The sequence below is a fragment of the Curcuma longa genome, chromosome 12 (genome assembly GCF_044706935.1).
Source record: "Curcuma longa cultivar G26 ecotype Majalengka, Jawa Barat chromosome 12, ITB_CL_G26_1.1, whole genome shotgun sequence".
Taxonomy (NCBI): domain Eukaryota; kingdom Viridiplantae; phylum Streptophyta; class Magnoliopsida; order Zingiberales; family Zingiberaceae; genus Curcuma; species Curcuma longa.
In genome coordinates this window covers 9,723,533-9,743,330 of record NC_133872.1, presented here as the reverse complement: position 1 = coordinate 9,743,330, position 19,798 = coordinate 9,723,533, and the positions used below count along the sequence as shown (strand labels likewise).

General features: G+C 36.5%; 1 protein-coding gene and 1 long non-coding RNA gene across 2 annotated transcripts; both read right to left on the bottom strand.

Annotated features, from left to right (window-relative positions):
- Positions 1 to 1,875: 1,875 nt before the first annotated feature.
- LOC141843293 (uncharacterized) lies at positions 1,876 to 12,475 on the bottom strand. The gene is made up of 4 exons (XM_074731356.1): positions 11,909 to 12,475; positions 11,045 to 11,269; positions 10,443 to 10,823; positions 1,876 to 2,523 (listed from the first exon to the last, which is right to left on the bottom strand). Exons 1-4 carry the CDS (start codon positions 12,467 to 12,469, stop codon positions 2,050 to 2,052), a joined length of 1,641 nt encoding a protein of 546 aa, XP_074587457.1. The 5' UTR covers positions 12,470 to 12,475; the 3' UTR covers positions 1,876 to 2,049.
- A 6,030-nt stretch (positions 12,476 to 18,505) lies between these two features.
- On the bottom strand, positions 18,506 to 19,047 carry LOC141842768 (uncharacterized). Its single transcript, XR_012602987.1, has 3 exons — positions 18,991 to 19,047; positions 18,829 to 18,899; positions 18,506 to 18,576 (listed from the first exon to the last, which is right to left on the bottom strand). It is a non-coding gene; the product is annotated as an uncharacterized LOC141842768 (long non-coding RNA).
- Positions 19,048 to 19,798: the final 751 nt, after the last annotated feature.

The window sequence follows — 19,798 nt, the reverse complement described above, 5'->3', positions numbered from 1 at the left end:
ACCTTCTCACACAAAAGATCATGGAGGTGACCGTGTGAGATCGTTAGGATGATGAATTCCATTTTACTGAAGTGAATGACACTAGAGAGAGGAACATAGTTTTTTAAAATTTAAAAAACTATTTTGATATTTTTAATATTTGAGTTTAAAATATGTTTAAAGATTGGAGTCAAGTAAGTTACACAATAGAAAATGAATATTTTTCACAATTTCAAATTTAAAATAATTTTATTTCTCAAAAATAAATGTAAAATATAATAAAGGAATGCACAATGATTTAATATGGTTCGAAAATATCGTCTTCTTTTTCCACAGCTTATAACTCGTTTGACAAGTTACTCTATGAAAAATCCACTATCTTTTTCTTTTTTTAAAAGTTTTCAACAGTAGAAAAACCTTTACAAAAATCAATTTGCATAGTAATAATGAGCTTTGAAAAATCTCAAATAGTCTTCACACACTCACCCCAAGGTTCCGACAACTAATCAGGAAGTGTGCTAATTGTGGCCTATCTAAGGGTAGAGTTGTTGGGCCTCTTCACTTCACAGATCGTATCTATTTCAAGGAAGTAGTCGTGGCATCAAAACTCGTCCAGGTCTGTGGGAGCGCTCCCAAGCACTAGGAGTTACTGGAGAGGTGCACCAACAGCCACTGTAGCGACCGACAGTCACCTGAGTCCAACCATACCCATTAGTTGTTCTTCACCACTGCTTGAAGGAAACTTGTCACCGCCTTAACCGATGTAGGAGAGTAGCTCTCTCTAAACAACCTTCAATCTAGAGGATTAAATAGCTATCGCTGGTCAGGTGGGCTCATGTGTGTGGCTTGTGGTGGATGGTGTTCCCCCCTTCATCTTGTTGATGATTGTGCGGTAAGTTGCTCCTTTCCTATCTCCGTCGCAAGGTTAGATCGCCGGCCACTGGTAGGTTGATGGTCGATGTCAAAGTGCTTGTGATACCTAATAGTTGATGATAATCAATGTAGGCGAAAGACATCGTCACCATTCTCCTTTCTACTTGTGTAGAGAGAAGGCAGAGTTTTTCAAGGGTTTATTAAGGGTTATACTAATAATCACTATTAAGAGTTATACTTATAGCAGCTACATAATAATTTCTTCACATTTTAACAGTTAGTTGTAGTTTAGTGTAGAAAATAAAGAATAACATTATAATACTCATAACTTCTACAGTAATTATTGATAACTGCTACAACAATAAAAAAATAAAATATCCATCTTTTAATTTTATTTATTTTATTTTTGTCATTAAAAATTATCAAATACATTTTCATTAAAACATTACTATGATTAATTTAGTAAAAAGTAAAAAATCTCTTACCCGCCGAGACACTAGGAAACTCAGGAGCATAATAAATTCAAATAATTGGCATATAAAATTTCCTTTTTTTTTTTCTCTTTGTCCATGGTAACTAAAATGTCATGTTTTGCAATTTACATAACTTTAATAAATTTTATGAGTTAATTAAGCTTCTCGATACATCCACATACTGAAAAATATTTTTTTTTTAAAAAATGAGTTTTTACTTGCTAATATTCACAAATCGTGTAGTAAAACCTACTAATAAGAAAATTTTTGGTCTTAGAGGTTTCTGCAAAAAAGAACGTTGAACTTGAAACGTCCAGGTGTTACAACTATTTAGCGTCCACACATGCATGCGTCCGCACATGCGATTAGACCAAAGGTCCATATACCAGACGACGAAGGAAGCTGCAAGCTTAAACACATTACCCATCACATACCGGGAAGGAGTAGCCCCTCATAGGCTCACGCCAGAGCCGCGAAAGACAGCAATTTCAATCTGCTTGAAATAGATTCCTACCTACTCAAAGGCATGTATGTTGTCGAACAGGATATGTAGAATAATACCAGAACATTGGGGACTTTTACCTCGTAAGTCGCCCCTGAAACCTTGTACATAATCTTCCACCAGCCTAGGAACAAATTCTAATCCGTAAAAAGGGTTAAACCACCAAATGCCAAATGTTCCACACTGACAATCCAGTTGGGTGATGTGACAACGGATGCATCTTTAGACTGCACGATATTCCAAAAAAAGATGCAGCTTGTACACGAGGATCTCGCGTGTACCATATAGAGGCTTCCCATCATCGATCCAATTCTTCTCCAAAACTGAGTTTCTTGCATTCGCCTGCATATCAATCTCAAAGGCAGAAACAATTTGGTAAAGCGATGTTCTAACGACATCAGCCAAGGCATATGCCTTAGCATACAGCAAGGGTTTCTTTCTTTTACTAGCCACTGAAAACGTTTCGTATCCTTTCCCCGCGTTAAATGTCGCCCACCGGATGCTTGCGGCACCCAGCGAGTGTGCTGATGGAGCACAAGTTTTCTTTCCCAGACAGGCCTCCACCGCAAGCAAGCAAGACAACAATGTAGTGACGACTGTTTTGTTGCAGCCGGTAAGCTGAGCAACCCCATATCTGTCCTCTGAATGAGACCTTGCGGTCAATGCTCCTAGAGACCTTGCACACCATGAGCATTTCTACATGGGAAACATAACAAAAGGTAAAAACAAAAGTTTCCTATGTGCAATAATCAATTAAAAGCTCTCTCCAGTGAAAGAAAATGTTCATGTAGATTGCAAATTTCTAGGATCAGCATAATAGAATACCATGTCAACAAAAATAGATATTCAAGTTGACAAACCAGTTAACAATTAACAAGCAAGAACAACCAAACCACTATGAGTAGATCATTAGCAAAAATTGCCATAGTGATGTGTCTGCAAAATCAATTGGTCGAAGTCACTTCAGTCAGGTGACGAGTCTTAAAAATTGAAACATATGGAATAGAGTTGCCACTGCTCTTCATTTAAGAAATTAAAATTTTGAAAAAAAAAGACTTTTTCATCTGCAATTTGAGATCTTCATAACTCGCTACGGATAAGAATTACAGGTGCACCAAGGTTGAAAAGAATACACAACCCCCATTATTCAGCTTTGCTATCACTTCAAATAGTCAACACTAAAGCAAGTAGGTTTCTGATCAAGATCAATGTGATTTTGCTAAAGCCCATACCATCTCTTGTACACCTGGTAGTATTGGAAACCTTAGACCATAATGTGATTTTTTGAAGCTGGTTTCTAACCTAAGGTCTCTTGTTTCATGAAACACAAAATTGTCATAAGAATCACAATTGCTAGGCTTGGCATTCTTACCAATCAAATTACTTGGCTTGAAAGATTGATTGTTTAGTGTTGATACAATCGACCTCCAGAGTTTTGATATTTTTTTGACAATATATTTAATGAAATCTGATCAAAATTAGCTAAGTAATTTGGTCAAGATTAACCAAGTTAATAAGAAGTAATGATAGGTCTAGGCTAACCTAGGTAAGAAAAAAATATTAGTTAAGTCAAAGTTAACCGAATGACTAACAAAGGGAAAAGTCTAAGCAGGTCAAGGTTGACCGGATGTTTGACAAGTAATTTTGTCAAGATTAACCAAGTTAATAAGTCCTGACAGGTCAAGACTAACCTAGGTAAGAGAAAAAGTTCAATTAAGTCAAAGTTGACCAGATAACTAACAAAGGGAAAAGTCTAAGCAGATCAAGGTTGACCAGATGTTTGACAAGGGAAAAGTCCAATTGCATCAAGGTTGACCAGATGACAACAAAGGGAAAAGTCCAAGAAGGTCAAGGTTAACTAGATGTTTAACAAGGAAAAAGTCTAGGCAGGTGAAGATTTACCGGATGTCTGGCAAATATAAAATCCAAACAGATCAAGATTAACTAGATATCTGACAAAAGAAAAATCTAAGCAGATCAAGGATGATCAAATATCTAGCAAGAAATAAACCCAAACAGATCAAGGATGATCGAATGTTTGACAAAGAAAAAATCCCAAGGAGAGTAAACCCTAAATAATGAGAAGTCTTGTAAGAGTGAACTCCAAGCAAGTAAGACCAGTAGATTCGAACGACCGAAACGAGATTTTTGATCAATTAAACTAGAAGTCTTGTAAGAGTGAACACCAAGCAAGTAAGACCAGTAGATTCGAACGACCGAAATGAGATTTTTGATCGATTAAACTAGTGTATTTAGTAGACAGAAGTACAATGTTGCTAATACTATTTTGCATTATTACTTCTATCTATTGTGTTATTTTAGTGTTACAAGAAAGCCTTAGTGGATTGGATCGATCAGACACTAAGTAAAAGTCCAAATATATCACTTGGAAAGAATGTTTGGCGAGTAAGGTACATCTTGGAGAGGCCTTTCAGATTGAAAGCAATGAGGGCGTGTCCCATTTGGGACAAACCGATTAGGCAATGATCCGATTTAGAAACCAACTCGAAGTTCTAAGTGAGATCAAACAGTCTAACTGTCAAAAATAAATCATGCATATATATATAATCGTTTCTAACTCTATTTTGCAGGATTATTATTATTGTTGTGCTAACTTTATTTTCCAGAAAACAAAATCTTCGGGGTTCGGTCAACCGAACAGGGAAGTTCAGTCGACCAATCAGAAGATAAGCACAATCAGATTGGATCCAAGTCCAAAAGGAAATAAAGGATTGATCGACCGATAATGAGGATTAGTCGACCGAACCTATATGAAAATAGAGGATCGGATGCGATCAGATCAGACAATAAAGGAAGCTTTGGGGTTCAATCGACCAATCAAGAGGATCAATCGACCGATCAAGCAGATTGTGCAGGATTGGATATGATCGAATCAAACCAACAAGGAAAGAAATAGAGTTCAATCGACTGATAAGATATTCAGTCAATTGATAAACCTCGAAATCAAGCACGAACATAGCAGGATCTGATTGGGTTCAGTTTATGTTCGATCGATCGGATAAAAATTATAAAAGAAGCTCGAGTTCCAAGGCTCTATACAACAATTCTCTACGATCCAACTCTTTTGTCTCGTTGTTTGAGCAAGCTCTGCAAGTCTACTACGTCGATCTACTCTCCGACAACCTACGCCAAATTCTACTAAATTGTTGTTAGAAACTTTTATATTACTTGCATTTCATTTAAAGAGATAGTAGTGTGTTACTATTCTCTTTTTCTTTTGTAACGAGTTTTTCTCTTCCAAAAGTGTTTCGAAAGTAGAGCATTAGTTGATTACCTATCCAAAAAAGATCCAAAGGATTATAAGCCTTGGAGTAGTAGTCATTGGACTATGAACCAAGTAATCACCCTTGTTAGCCTGTCTTGATTTTCCGTTGCATCCTGACTTAATGTTTGAAAAAGAAAATGGTTTTTAAAAGAAGTGATATTCACCCTCCCTCCCCCCCCCCCCCCCCCCCCCCCCCCCCCCCCCCCCCCCCCCCCCCCCCCTTCGGCACAATCCAAGCCTACATTTAGTACAACTAATATGAGGCTAAATTGCCAAACATTTTATTTAGTTCAATAGATTACATTGTTGAAACTAAGCTCAAGTGTTTTACATATACAATATTATCTCTTTTTTAATGATTATGTAAGAAAAATCCACTACTTTTTTCCAATTTAATGAATACAAATATATGTGGCGCCATTATTCTACTAAACAAAATTTTCAATATGAAGTCCACCATTAATGAAATAGTTGTTAGATCTGAGAGACACTAGAGGGGGATGAATAATGAATCAAAATCTGTTTCAATTTTTTTTATTAGAGTTGTTTAAATGAATGCAGTAGAAATTAAATGTTTTCAAATTCTAAAATATGCAACGGAAGTTTAAAGAAAAAAATGAGTCATCTAATCGGTTAGTTATATATATGCATGAATTATTTGAAAAATGCAGTAGAATAATTTAACTACTTTTAAGTTCAAAAGATGAAGTGGGTTAATATAGTTTTTAAAAAAAAATAAAATGAAAGTATTGAATTAGAAAGATTTATGCAAATAATAAAAATCTAATGCAACAGTAAAAGAAAATGAGACACAAACACAAGTATTTAAGTGGTTCAAAATCCTGGATTCCTACTCCACGGTCTATTAGTAAGATGAGTCACCTTCCCCTTTCGAAAGCGGAAAAATCTTTTACAAAAAAACTGACTATAATTAAAACAAAATAAATATAAAAAAGATGAAAGATTTTAAGCTCAAAACTGAACTAAGAAAAGCAACTAGAATAGTAAAATGAAAAACTACGAAAGCTAAAACAACTGTAAAGAAAAGCAACATCTTGTTGTAGATTGGGCACTTGTCCCTGTTTCTTGAATGTATGTAAATTGTGGATGATCTGGTAGAGTTGCCTTTGCTTGGTATTTGTAGAGAAAAATTAATCACCAATTAACTACTTCATCTTGATTAGTCGACTAATCCATTGTTGTCAAAACTTTTATCCACAACAACCGTGCCCCCAGGGCGTAGCGTAGATGGTGGGTGCATGACATTTCTGGTGTAACAGTCAGAGAGTCAAATCTCGTGGGAACTCACAATCTACCATTCATCCCACCATGTGTCTCCTACTTGTGTACCTGAATTTACCTCCCTCCATATCCGTGAGGCCGACTCTAAGGGGTCGCTGAGGTGGCAGATCCACCTTTTTTTTTTAATCCGCAACAATCGTTGCTTGATCGTTACTACCTCTAGTCGACTATTTCTCTAGGATCAGTCGACTTAAATTTCATTATCAAAGTAATAGTAGTTATAAAGGAGGATAAAATTACAACTCTCAAAATAATTGTGGCAAAAGATATTATTAATATAATTAGCATATATGCACCAAATATAATTTTTGAGAAGACCTAGATGCAAGTAGTATTATTTTAATAAGAGAAAATCTAAATGATAAGGAAAATGATAGAGTGTATGGAGGTTATGATTTTGGAACAAGAAATGAAAAAGAAAAAAAAATATTGCCTTTTGTGATAATATATAAATTTATAATAGCTAACATGTTTTTCAAGAAAAGAAAAAAACACTTAGTTATGTTCAAAAATGAAAACAATAAGTTGCAAATTGACTTTCTAATGATCACGAATAATTATAGACTTATAAAGATTGCAAAGTCATCCCCAGAGAAAATTTAACATAAGTTAGTAGTGTTAATATTAGCCTCAAACATAATATTAATAGAAGAAAAATGTCCATGGCTCCTAGAATCAAATGGTGAAAGTTAAAGGATGAGAAATAAAGTATTTTTAAGGAGAGGGTAGGAAAGCATTAAGAGAAATATATGGTGACTCGAATACAATATGAGATAAGATGACATTAAATTTGAAAATGATGGCCAAGAACGTATTAGGTGAGTTAAAAGAACATGCATCAAGTAAAAAATTTTGATAGTGGAATGAGAAAGTACAGAAAAAAGTGACAAACAACTAACGGTCTATAAGTTATTGTACATTTGTAAGAACGAAAAAAACTTTAAATGAGATGCAAAATGGAAATTTTAAACAAGTTAGGGGAGTATAGAAATTTAAATTTTTATTAAAGAATTCAAACTTCACAAGTTGAATAAGTTTTAAATGAGATGCAAAATGAAAAAGTGATTGAACCATATGATATTGTGATAGAGGTATGAAAGTGTCTAGAGAAGGAGAATAATGAATAGCTTATAAAGTTATTCAACCTGATATTGAAAATGAAAAAAATATTAAATTAATAAAGGGTAAGTACTTTAGTCCTTTATATAAAAATAAAAGAGACATGCAAAATTATACCAATTATAGGGACATTAAGTTAATGAGTTATATCATGAAACTTGGGGGAAAAAGTAATAAAAGAAATTAATGAAGAGATACCACGATGATTGAAAATTAATTTTGGATTCATGCCTAAAACGTCGACAATAGAAGTTATACATGTTCTCAGATAATTAATTGAAAAATATAAGGAAAAAAAAAGTAAGACTTACACATGGTCTCATCAACCTAGAAAAAGCTTATGAAAGAGTCCTGAAATAAATTAGGTAGAGAATTCTAGAAAAGAAAGATGTTAGCACAGAATATATTGAAATAATTAAGAATATGTATAAGGATACAATGACAAGAGTGAAAACTATAAGTGGATTAACCAAATTATTTTCTATAAAGTTAAGAGTTAAATCAAGGATTAATTCTACGTCCCTATCTTTTTACACTAAGTATGGATGAACTCATTGGACACATCCAATATACATTGACATAGTGCATGTTGTTTATAAATGATATTATTTTGATAGATGAGACATGTGAAGGAGTAAAAGCTAAGCTCAAATTTTGGTGGAAAATATTAGAAGTGAAAGATTTTAGACTTAGTAGAGTAATGATAAAGTATATAAAATTAAAATTTAACAATATTAGATATAGTAAAGCAATTGTTAAGATAGAAGATGATATGTTACCGACAAATTGAGAGCTTTAAGTATTTAGGATCGTTTTTGTGAAAGGATGAAAGGGTTGAGAAATGTTTTAATGGAATATAAGCAGAATGGTTTGAAATAGAAGACAGTGTCAAATGTTTTTGTGATCATTAGGTACCTCTAAAACTTAAAGAGAAGTTCTACAAAACGGTGCTTAGACCTACTATGCTATTTAGAGTTGAATGTTGGACTATGACTCAAATACACGAGCAGAAGATATGAGTTACAAAGATGAAAATATTAAAAATAGATGTGCAGAGATATAAGAATGAACAAGATAAGACAGAACATTAGAGAGTTGAAATTGTATCTATTTAGGAAAAACTCTGAGAGATATTTAAGATGGTATAAATATGTATATAGACGACCAATAAATATCCCAATAATGCGGTGAGAAATTATAGCAAACACATACATTAAACAGCGAAGAGGAAGACTAAAGACGAATTGATAAAACAAGATAAAATTTATTCAAAATATAAATGATGATATAATAAGGGATAGAGCTAAGGAGATAGGATAATATTTGGTTCAATTTTTTGTAATAGTATGTTAAATTTTATTTCACAATTTAATGTTATGATTTATTAACATGTAATGTTATTGCAAACTAAAAATTATAATTTCAATCAAGTTATAACTTTATATTAATAATTTATAACCTTAATTTTAGTTATCAATAAATTTAATATATACTTAAGTTAATTAAATTAAAGTAAATTAACATAGAAAACATATTAATTTGATTAGGTATTACTAGTCTATTAACTTAAATTTAATAATAATATTGTATATCTTTATAAGTTATTATAATTTACAAAGTTAATTAAGTTATAATTAAATTAAAGTTTTAACAAAGAGATTAATGAGATATTTATAGTAGATCTCTCAAATACTATAAGAATCAGCACTCTTATTCAATGCACAACTAATAAAAAGAGATTAACAATAAGATTGACATCGCTATTTCTCATAATTTGTGCTAACAGGTGTATTTTCTTTGGCCTACATATTTGCAGGCCAAAACATAGTAAGGGTTCTAAGTTATAGTATGCTTAAAGATGTCTTCAAACTCTAGAGTAATTAATTTTTATGATGTTTCTTTAATTTCATGCTTTATTTATGAACTTCTGAACTTGCCATTGAGATGTTAATTTTAACACTAATGTCATTGGCATCACTATTTCTCATAATTTGTGCTAACAGGTGTATTTTCTTTGGCCTACATATTTGCAGGCCAAAACATAGTAAGGGTTCTAAGTTATAGTATGCTTAAAGATGTCTTCAAACTCTAGAGTAATTAATTTTTATGATGTTTCTTTAATTTCATGCTTTATTTATGAACTTCTGAACTTGCCATTGAGATGTTAATTTTAACACTAATGTCATACTTGTGTTTCATGTCTCATTAGACTTTTACTACTTGTTTAGATATAAGATGGTTATGTTTCTCAAATAGATTAATCAATCTATTTACTTATGTTGATGGATGTTTTGCCTGAGGCTTCAAATGATTATTTTCAGAAGAATACAAGATTTTAAGTGTATTTTTTTATGTGGTGGAAAGGGATTCAAGGAGTGAATCCATCTTAACATTACTACTCTTTAATATGACGAGTATGAAATGGTATTGTGCCGAAGAGCCACTAATACAGGTAGCTTCATTAGGAAATATATCAAAATTCAATTCTCCATTGAAGTCTTATAATGTTCTCAGGAAATCTTATGTATCAGTTGCTTAAACTTTCCGTGATCCTTTTCTTTGAATTCTTTGAAGGAGCACAGGGTTGTTGAATAAAGGTTTATTTCTTTAGTTAGTGGATAGGTTAACTAAACTAAGGGTAACATGTTGCAAGATATATAATCAAAACTACTCAATATCTATAAAGAGGTTACATTATATTGATAATGTTGCCTCTTCAAGTCAAATAATCACTTCTAATAAAGGAGCATACCAGTTCAAAATGTATTCCTCTTTGAGCAACTAGTCAACAACAATAATGTTCCTTAGGGAAAAGATTTGCCTAGCATATATCAATCTTATCAAAGACATCGTGAACTCTCTGTAGTGTGCAATAAATGATAATTAAATATTAACTGAATACCAGTACCTGAAAATCATTAAAAGCTTCATGAAGACTCAAGTCAGCTTTCACATCCAGAGGTGAATTTAATTGTTTGGACAAGCAATCTGAATTGTCTATGGAAAGACCTTCAAAACCTTCAGCAAGCCTTGATGTGAGTTGTTCAAGAGGCTTCAAGCATACATTTATAACCCTTTTGTAGGTTACGCCAGTTTGTTCAAAAATGGCTGCACGACGCCATGATTCAGCATTGCTTTCTGATACAACACATAGATCAAGATATGCAAGATACTGTATGAGGCATGAGTTGTCTTGTTCCAAACTTTCTAGCAGAAAGTCACTAGGATTTTTTTCTGCAACAACTGATCCTTTGGGAGGAGCAAGCATGCACCTCCTGGTATGTACAACCTAGATAAACACAAACAAGTAGACAATTTATAAACATTTAACCAAATATTTATTAAAAAAATTTAAAGGTAAATGAATAATAGAAAAAGGTTGACAAAAGAAAATACACAAAAAGAACAAGTGGAATAGGGCGCCAGTATCTACAGTCTTAGAACATAAAATCATGAAAATAATTCATTTTTCTGATAGACAAAAGACTAAATCAGTAACTTAAAACTGACCTGGAGTAGGTGATGGCTTATCTCCCAGCAAATAGAAGCAATTAAAGTTCCAATGTAAAATCTGATCTGCTGAACCATGAATTCTCCTATCATGTTTATGGTCTTAAATTGATCGGGCAAGAGTAATATTATAATGAACGACCAAACATGAGTTTGAACTGACAACTTAAAAGCTCTCTTGAGTGCAGAAGATAGCCCAACTTTGAAGCTGTAGAAAAGAGGACGCTGAAAATACAACATGTCAACTATAAACAGAAAAGGTTAATGCATTCTTACAGTGGAAACAAGGATTGAAAGAAACTACAGAAGATGAAGTTTATCAAATAACTCTAATTCATAAAAGAAGGCATGTACAACAATAATAACAAATCAAGAGCCTAAAATATTTGGCATCACCTAAATAGATCTTAATTTGTCATTGGACTTTATGTGTGGATAAATATCTAGTAATATCCAGATATACGTCCACAGGTAAATTGAAAAATAAAATGTTCAAGTCTCTCTTCCATTTTTACCTTTTTGTTATACTTGGAATACAAATCTTCCTCCATGATATTATTTTTATGCAGTTAAGAGTGTTTAAACCTACGCATCAACATGAAGCTATGAGTATTCCTTATTAAATATATATGAAACAGATTGCTCAAAATACACAGCTTTAGGCATCAATCAACTTAAAATTTAGAAAGAAAAAAAAATGAACTCAAGTTTAATTTAGCAACCCCCTAACTTTAAACATCTACTCATAAAAAAGTTTAATTCCATTTCCAATTAGGCATGATTTTTGATCCTTCAATAGGAGAGCAACAATAGCAGGTAAGTGGGCAAAATAGACATGTAAACAGGAGATGATTCGTTGCTAACCTGAATGATTGGAAAGTTCAGGACCCATCTCTTCCTATAAATATAATGGAGGCAGTAGACCAGCCCAAAAACCACCCCCCTCAGACCTATGTCAACAAGACTAGCCAAATCCAGTACCTGTGGCAACCCACAAATGCCAAGTAGGGTAAGAGGCCCAGCGGCGGAACATATCAGCAAGAAGAGGACGGATGCAAGCGATCGCCGAGCCCGGTGGGAAAAGTGGGCGGTGAAGGAGGGACCGGAGAAGCCGCCGACAAGGGCTTTGAGGAGGTAGCGGAAGCTTGCAGCAGCGAGCTCAGGGATGGAAGCCGCTGGGTCAGGGTGTGGAGAGACGACAACAAAGAGGGCGAGAGAGAGGAGAAGAAGGGAGAGGTGGAAGGCAAGGAAGGAGAGGAGGAATACGGCGGCGGGGGAGGAGGGTGAGGGGTGTCGGCGGAGGAAGAAGATGGAGTTGGGAAGGTGGAGGACGGCGGAGGCGATCGACTGCCAGATTAGAAACCCTAGCCAACGCTTCTTAACGAGCTCTCGAGGAATAGCAGTGGAAGTAGAAGGCGACGACATTGCGAAGCAGGGGACGAAGGGAAATGAGGGCTCTCGGGTTTTGGTTGCTTTATATTTTTAGCATTTCAAATTGGGCAAAAGCCACAACCAAAACCCCTTTGTCTTTCCAATAATTTTTTTATTTTTTATTTATAATCTTCGTGTCCAACTTTTCGAAATGATTTAATCAGGAAAGTGGTTAATTTAATCCTATAAAAAATTTCATAAAAAGAACGTATAGAATAATTATTATTTTAAAAAATTTTAAATTTAATAATGTCTTACCTATTATATCATGTATTTGTATATGTATATTATAATAATTAGATTTAATTATTAGTTTATTTTTACTGTACATGTTATGAAATGTGTAAATACGCATAACACACCGAGACGATTCTAACAAGCTAGACCTGACATATGGCAGGACAGACTCAATGAGTCAATAAAGATCAGACATCGAGTCAAGAAAATCCTGGTGAATCAAGGGATCTGACATCAAGTAGAGAAAGCCCAAATAGGTCTGTTGGAGCTGATATTTGGCATAAGGTAAGTTAAGGTAAGCTCCTAGAGTGGAGAAGTCCTTTTCAAAAGAAGGAAAAGTAAAGACGAGTCATCGTTATAGGGAAAAACCTAAGTGATAAGGGTCCTACTTGAATTTTGAAGTCGAGATCAAACAGTTTGTTAACTGTGAAAACTTAATTTCATATATTACTTGTACTGTGCTAACTGGTGTTGTAGGGTTTGGGCGATCGAATTGGTGTTACCAATTGACCAAACAGTAAGGTTTAGTCGACCAGATGTTGAGGTGGCATAGCTTGATGACTTGGCAGCTAAAGTTTTTGGAGTGTTGATATGGTAGTTGATGTGGACAAGATAAGTTTAAAAAGGCTAACGTGGCAAAAGATAACCCTCGACTTGCTGACATGGTGGTTTGTGCGATTGAGGATAAGGCATGTGAAGCTAACGTGACTAAGGATCGATGTCAAGATGCTAACATGGAAGAAGACCAATGGAAGGTTGCCTATTTGATTGATCAATCGTGGGCATCGGTAGATGGAAAAATGAATCTGGATGAGGTTGACACCGGATCAAATCATTTATCAGTCGATCGAACAAGGAGTCTGGTCAAGTGATCCATTCCTATGAAAGAAGCTCGATCAGAAGATTTTCGACATCAACTCCTAACCTCTCAAGTTCTCGTTTGTGCTCGAAAAGAAGTTTTTGCGCTGTTGTGCCACTTTAATAACTACGCTCCACTTCAAATTCTTACTTGTTGGTATTTCCTTATTTACTTGTACTTTCATTTCTAGGAGTGGTAAGCTTGCTATCATACGCTTGTCTTGTGTAAAAGGGTTTCTCCGCCTCTGAAGTTTTCAAAAAGGAGAACAGTAGTTGTTGTCCACTCGTAGTAATCCACGACAAGATTACGGGTCTTGAAGTAACAGTCAGATGCTGTGAACCAAATAAAAGCAATTGTGTTTTCCACTACATCTTACTCTAAATTCAAAAAAGAAAAGAAGTGTTTAAAATGAAAGATTTTACGCACACTATTCGTACCCCTTTAGCGCTCTCTTCGATCCTACATTCTCTGCTCTGAAACTCTTCAAAAAAAAAAGCTCCAACAGATAGAAAATAACTCAGTATTTCAAGTATTATATTTATTTAAGATGTAATTCTATCTTTCTTTAGCATTTGTACTTCAATTATAGTATCTCTTTGCTAAGATTGTAAAGAAAAATGGAGAAAATTAGTGGGTATTTTTGGAAGTGATTCACATGATGAATGCATAGGTCATGGAGTAGAAACTTGAGTGTTCCTAACCACGTTAAATCAACGTGTCTCATTTCATTATTTCTGTTATTTACTTCCTCAGTGTTTATTTACTTTGTATTTACTTATTCGGTGTTTATTTACTCTGTGTTTACTTACTTTACTTATACTGTATTTATTTACTTGACACATACTTTACATTTACTTATATTGTATTATTTACTTTGTATTTACTTACTCTATGTTTACTTCTATTTCATAAAATTAGCTAAGTTATTAGTAAAAATTTATAAGCACTATTCACCTATAATTTTCACTTTAATGACATAACTAACAAAGATTACGTGGGGATACTAGGTCATAATGACAATGTGGCATGCCTATGTGGCTCAACTCCATGTCAACAAACCTAGTATATGTGGTGTCAATCCACCTCCCGGTTCGGCCCAGACCCTTAGTCATTGGCAGGACTTGAGTACTTAGCATCCCAGTGCTCGACTACTAGAGTACTTGGTGGCCCGAGTACCCCAATCTTGCGTTCCAAGTGATCGACAACCTTGACATTCCAACTTGGCATTGACCCTTAGGGCCTAGTAATTAAAGCACCTCAATCTTCTGCAATTCTGTTCCATCGTAATCAATTCAGCTATGTTCCGAAGACGAAAAACACCTCAATCTTGCATCCAAAGTGCTTAGTGCTCTGAGTGATCAATGACCCAAGATCTAACATCCCAAGTGTTCAATAGCTCGAGTACCTGTCTCAGCATCCAACAAGCTCATCAACAACAGTCTCAATATCTAGAGTGTTTGGTAGCCCAAGCTCCCATCTAATCACCTTGAATGCTTGGTGGCCAAACACCTCAACCTTGTGCTCCAAGTGCTTGCCAACTCGAGAACTCCAACTCAACGTTTCGAGTTCACAAAGCTTTGTATCCGGATCCAAATCACTCCCACTACTCCAAACACAACTCACCCCTCCAACCATTTCAAACTTCCTCAAGCCTCTCTTGATGGGCTTAGTCCCTCAAAAGACCACATACCCTCAACCATCATTGCAGCCTGTTGATACATTAGCGCATCATCGGAGTTGAGGGTTTTACTAGACTACTCTAGTACGGTACTATCCTTTGGCACTTTGATGCATGTTAATATATGGAAATTCATCCACAACATTGGGAGGAGACTTTGACACATTATTTAGCATTTAATATTGTTCCGGGTATAATCCAAGGGGCCCGTGGTTAGACTCGAATCCAAGTCTGATCCCAACACTCGTGTCCAGCCCGTCGTGTCTTCTAGTTTGATTAATCGAGTCACACGCGAATGAAGCATATCCATTCGGCGGGAGCCTCGCCAAATCCTTCTATTTGGCAGAAGCTTTGTCGAATCCTTCCATTCGGCAGAAGCCTCGCCGAATCCTTCCATTCGGCAGAAGCCTCACCGAATCCTTCCATTCGACAGAAGCCTCGTCGAATCTTTCCATTCGGCAGAAGCCTCGCTGAATCCTTCCATTCTAGAAGCCTCGCCAAATCCTTCCGTTCGGCAAGAGCTTTGCCGAATCCTTCCATTCGGCCGTGCACCCACCGAATCGTCGAATCACCTCACTGAGCTCCTGCTCGCCTATGCTAGCCCCCTAGCTTGACTACACTCCTCACAGTGTCCTGGCCCACCTCATCATGATATCTGACAAACCCACGCCCCCAATATTTAATGCTATCTCTCTGCGGCTTGCCCCGCTGCATTTTCGGATGGTGACAACATAACGCTTTACCGGCGATGGGACAAGGAACTCGATTATTCCTGCCACTTCATTAATCATGATGGGACCTTCCTTAAATGATGACGTGACAGGTGTAATACCCGGATTTTCCTTCCATAAACTCGGGATAAATATTTATGCATGTGATGGATGGATGAAGATAAAAAGAAATAAATGATCATGTTTTAAAGAATTATGCTTTAATGGGTTAGCGGATAAAGGCCTTGCAAAAAGAAAGGAAAAGAAGAAGAAAATCAAGAGGTCTTCGGGTAAAAGTCCCTTACACATCTAAAAGAAGAAAGGTACAATTTATTTTCTCCGCTGCATCAATTATTTTTCTTCGTATGGACCCTGGATACCAAACACAAGAGCCCAATGATCTTAATGGATCAATCAACCTCCTAGTTGATTGATTATGAGGGCCACTTGATAAGATTTCATTTCTGAAAAATTTTTGTCCGGCAAGAATTCAACGGAGAGAAATTTCAAGGTTCCCATCATTAACAACGTGATTCCAAATATGGGAAATTTTCTGTTCGAGTGGTGTAAGTTCAATTAACCTACATTTTCAGAAATCATTGTGGGGTATAGTAGGTACTCTCAACAAGACATTTTCAAAGTTTAAATTAGGTTTATAACATAAAAGAGGAAAAATTAAAAAAAAACTATTCTATTTGGTCATTTCAAACCTAAATCATTTTAATTATTATCGTCTTACTTAATATTATACCTCTGGAGCATAATTCAACCGATTCCATATGATAGAATTATCAAAGTAAACCAAGATCGAATCTCGATGAAATCATAGTCACGCCCCGGGAGACGGCTTTCCGAGAAATTTCGGCAGCATCTCCCCTGTAACAATTGACTTTTCCTGAATACATACACATATATAAGGCCCACACGGCCAATCCATAACAGGCTATGGATTTATATAAGAAAAATAGAAATAAATGTGACCCACACGGCCACTCAACACATCCTACTATATATGAAATGCATCCATAAAAGTATTAAGTCATACATGCAAGCATATCAATCCATCCAAGAATCCGATAAACAACCCGAAATGAAAACAAATATCGACTCATCGGAAACCAAGTACTCGAATGGAATAAATGCCAAAATAAGTCCAACACATGTATGCTGTAAAGTAAATAAACCAAAACATAATATTCAGGACAAGCAGTGCAGCCCTCCAGACGACATCAACCTGAAATAGACAAACAGGTAAACGGGGTGAGTTCCAAAAGAAACTCAGCGGGTATCTAGCAGATATGTGTATAAAGCTATCAACAGTAATATCATGCTGTACAGTCTACTGCAAGGTAAATAGATATGAAAACTGAACAACAGTAGAACTGTACATACCAGACTCTGATAATCAAGTGACAAGGTTAAAGTAGTTCCAAAACCAATATATAGGTCTCCTGTATATGCATGTCATCCAAGTGCATCAAACAAGTGCAACAATCACAAACAAATGCAATAGTGCAGTATGCACATGGTGCAATGCATGTCCTGGTCACCCCTGACGCCAGTCGGATCAGTCACCCCTCTAGTGGTGAGGTCGCGTGGGAGCCAAAACCCGTCTGAGTACTCATCCACAGTGGTGAAGTCATCGAGTGGGTAGGGCTGTGACCTCTGTGCACTCTGCCGTCACTGCTCCTGCGTGACCGAGTGGACAGGATGTCCTCAAGGTGTACACCTATCCTGGTACCCAAATCATAAGTGGGCGAGCAAGCTCTCATCTCCTGGTCACAATGACAGAGGAGGGATCCCTGTATGCTACCACGCTACGAAACCACTATCCTGGGTGGCCTAGCGGAGCTGCTGTCAGGGCAAGTATGCACCAACCTAAAAGTTTCCACTAACCCATGAGTGGAGTGTGTGTGTAGATCATATACAAGTGACGGGCTCAAACTGTGCTACCACTATAATAGGAGCGACTCGACTAAAATAGGAGCAGGAGCCGATGACCATAAGACATGCAATTACACACACCCTTTGGTTGGTAGCCCGCATGTAACTGACGCCGGACTCTACAACAATGGAATCCCGCACGTCAGCATGCAATATATGCAAGCATGATGTATGACACTAGTCCATGCATCATATATCCAACTACAAATCCATAAATATGATCCATGCACCACCTATCCATCTACCAGTCCAGGTCATATGCTCCCAATAACCAGAATGAGGTAAAGTCTCATGTCTATCATAAACTCCGATACGAAATAAGATAAACCAAGCTAAGCATATGAACAGGTATCCGGTGGTATCAAAATCAACAGGTATCAGATAAACAAACAAGGCAAGGTATCAGATGATCTCAAGATAATGCCTAACTGATATCCATAATATGCATAAGTATCCAATACTATCAGATAGCAATAATAACTGGTATAGAAAGCAGATCCAGATATCAAGCGAAGTAAATAAGAACAAGATCATGAATTACTGATAGCTAGAAATACACATATCAATGAGACCTATCTATAAAGGATAAGTCAAGGTACCCGCCTTTCGATTGGTTGCGCGTAATCGTAGGGAAACCCAATAACCACAACCAAATAATAGTCGGATCAAAGTCCTGCAGTTAAAGTCACTGCCCATCAATACCAACATATATATGTGTAATAAAATCAACCCTATCTAAATCTAGGGTTAACTTAAACGAATCCATCTAACAGTCAGCCAATAGATCCAACATATCAACACAAAACTAACACACCAACTAATTAGATCAATCTAAGAATCCACCAGATCCATAACATCAGTAACTTAATCCTTTCTTTCGGATCCAACCAAAATCAAGTACAAATGCAAACAATAAGGCTCTTACCTTAGATCTGAACTCAAAATCCAATGAATCTCAGCGCTCCACCCTTGAGCAATCTGCTCTGATTAAATCTCCTACAACAAAACCAATATTACATCACTCTGATCACCTCAATCATTTGCGTCATCCTAGATTAGAATCAATTACAACCATAGAAACCCTTACCTCAGCTCGAACACTAGCACCAACGCTGCTGGATCAACACTGTCGATTTCAAGCCTCTCTGTCCAAAAATTTAATCACACAAAATCACCAGAATCTCTATGAAATACAATCTGAACAGCCACTTGAATCTAAAATTCCTCACCGGCAGAGAACCGTGGCTTCTCAGGCGTCCTAGCAAATGGAGAGAAGATCAAGCCGTCGGCAAATCAAGAACCGAACAGATCAGGTGCAGAGAAACAGAGGTCTGCGAATGGCTGCTCAGCTCGATTCCTCCGATCTGAGCCCTAGCCACGAAACTCAGCTCACTGCCGACGCCCAATTCCCCCTCTGACAGTAACCTTCAATCCAAATTGAAATCCATCTCAATAATTCGGAAATCAATAATCAAACTATCCAAAACTCCAATCGATCCCTATTGAACTCACCGATCCGTTCTCAGTTTCGTGTCCTCAGCTCCTCGCTTCGAGCCGTCGCCGTGACTCGCTTCCAGCCAAGCCCTAGAACAAGCTTCGGTTCCAAGCTTCTCGGTACAAAACCCGCCGCCGTCACCGGTCTTGATCTGCTGCCGCAAGCCCCGCCTCCACCGCGACGAACCAAGCTCCTCCGGCGAGATCAGCCCAATCTACTTCCCTCCGATCGTAGGCTGCCCCTCCTCGACTCCCAGCTCCGGCTTTGGGTGGCGAAACCTCTCGGCGTCGACGAAGAGATGAAGCGGCGCTCGCAATCGGGAGAAAGAAGAGGATCGCGAGGTGAAGGCTACTGTAGGGTTCTTGGGTTTCGGATCCTATATAACCAATTACAGCCCATT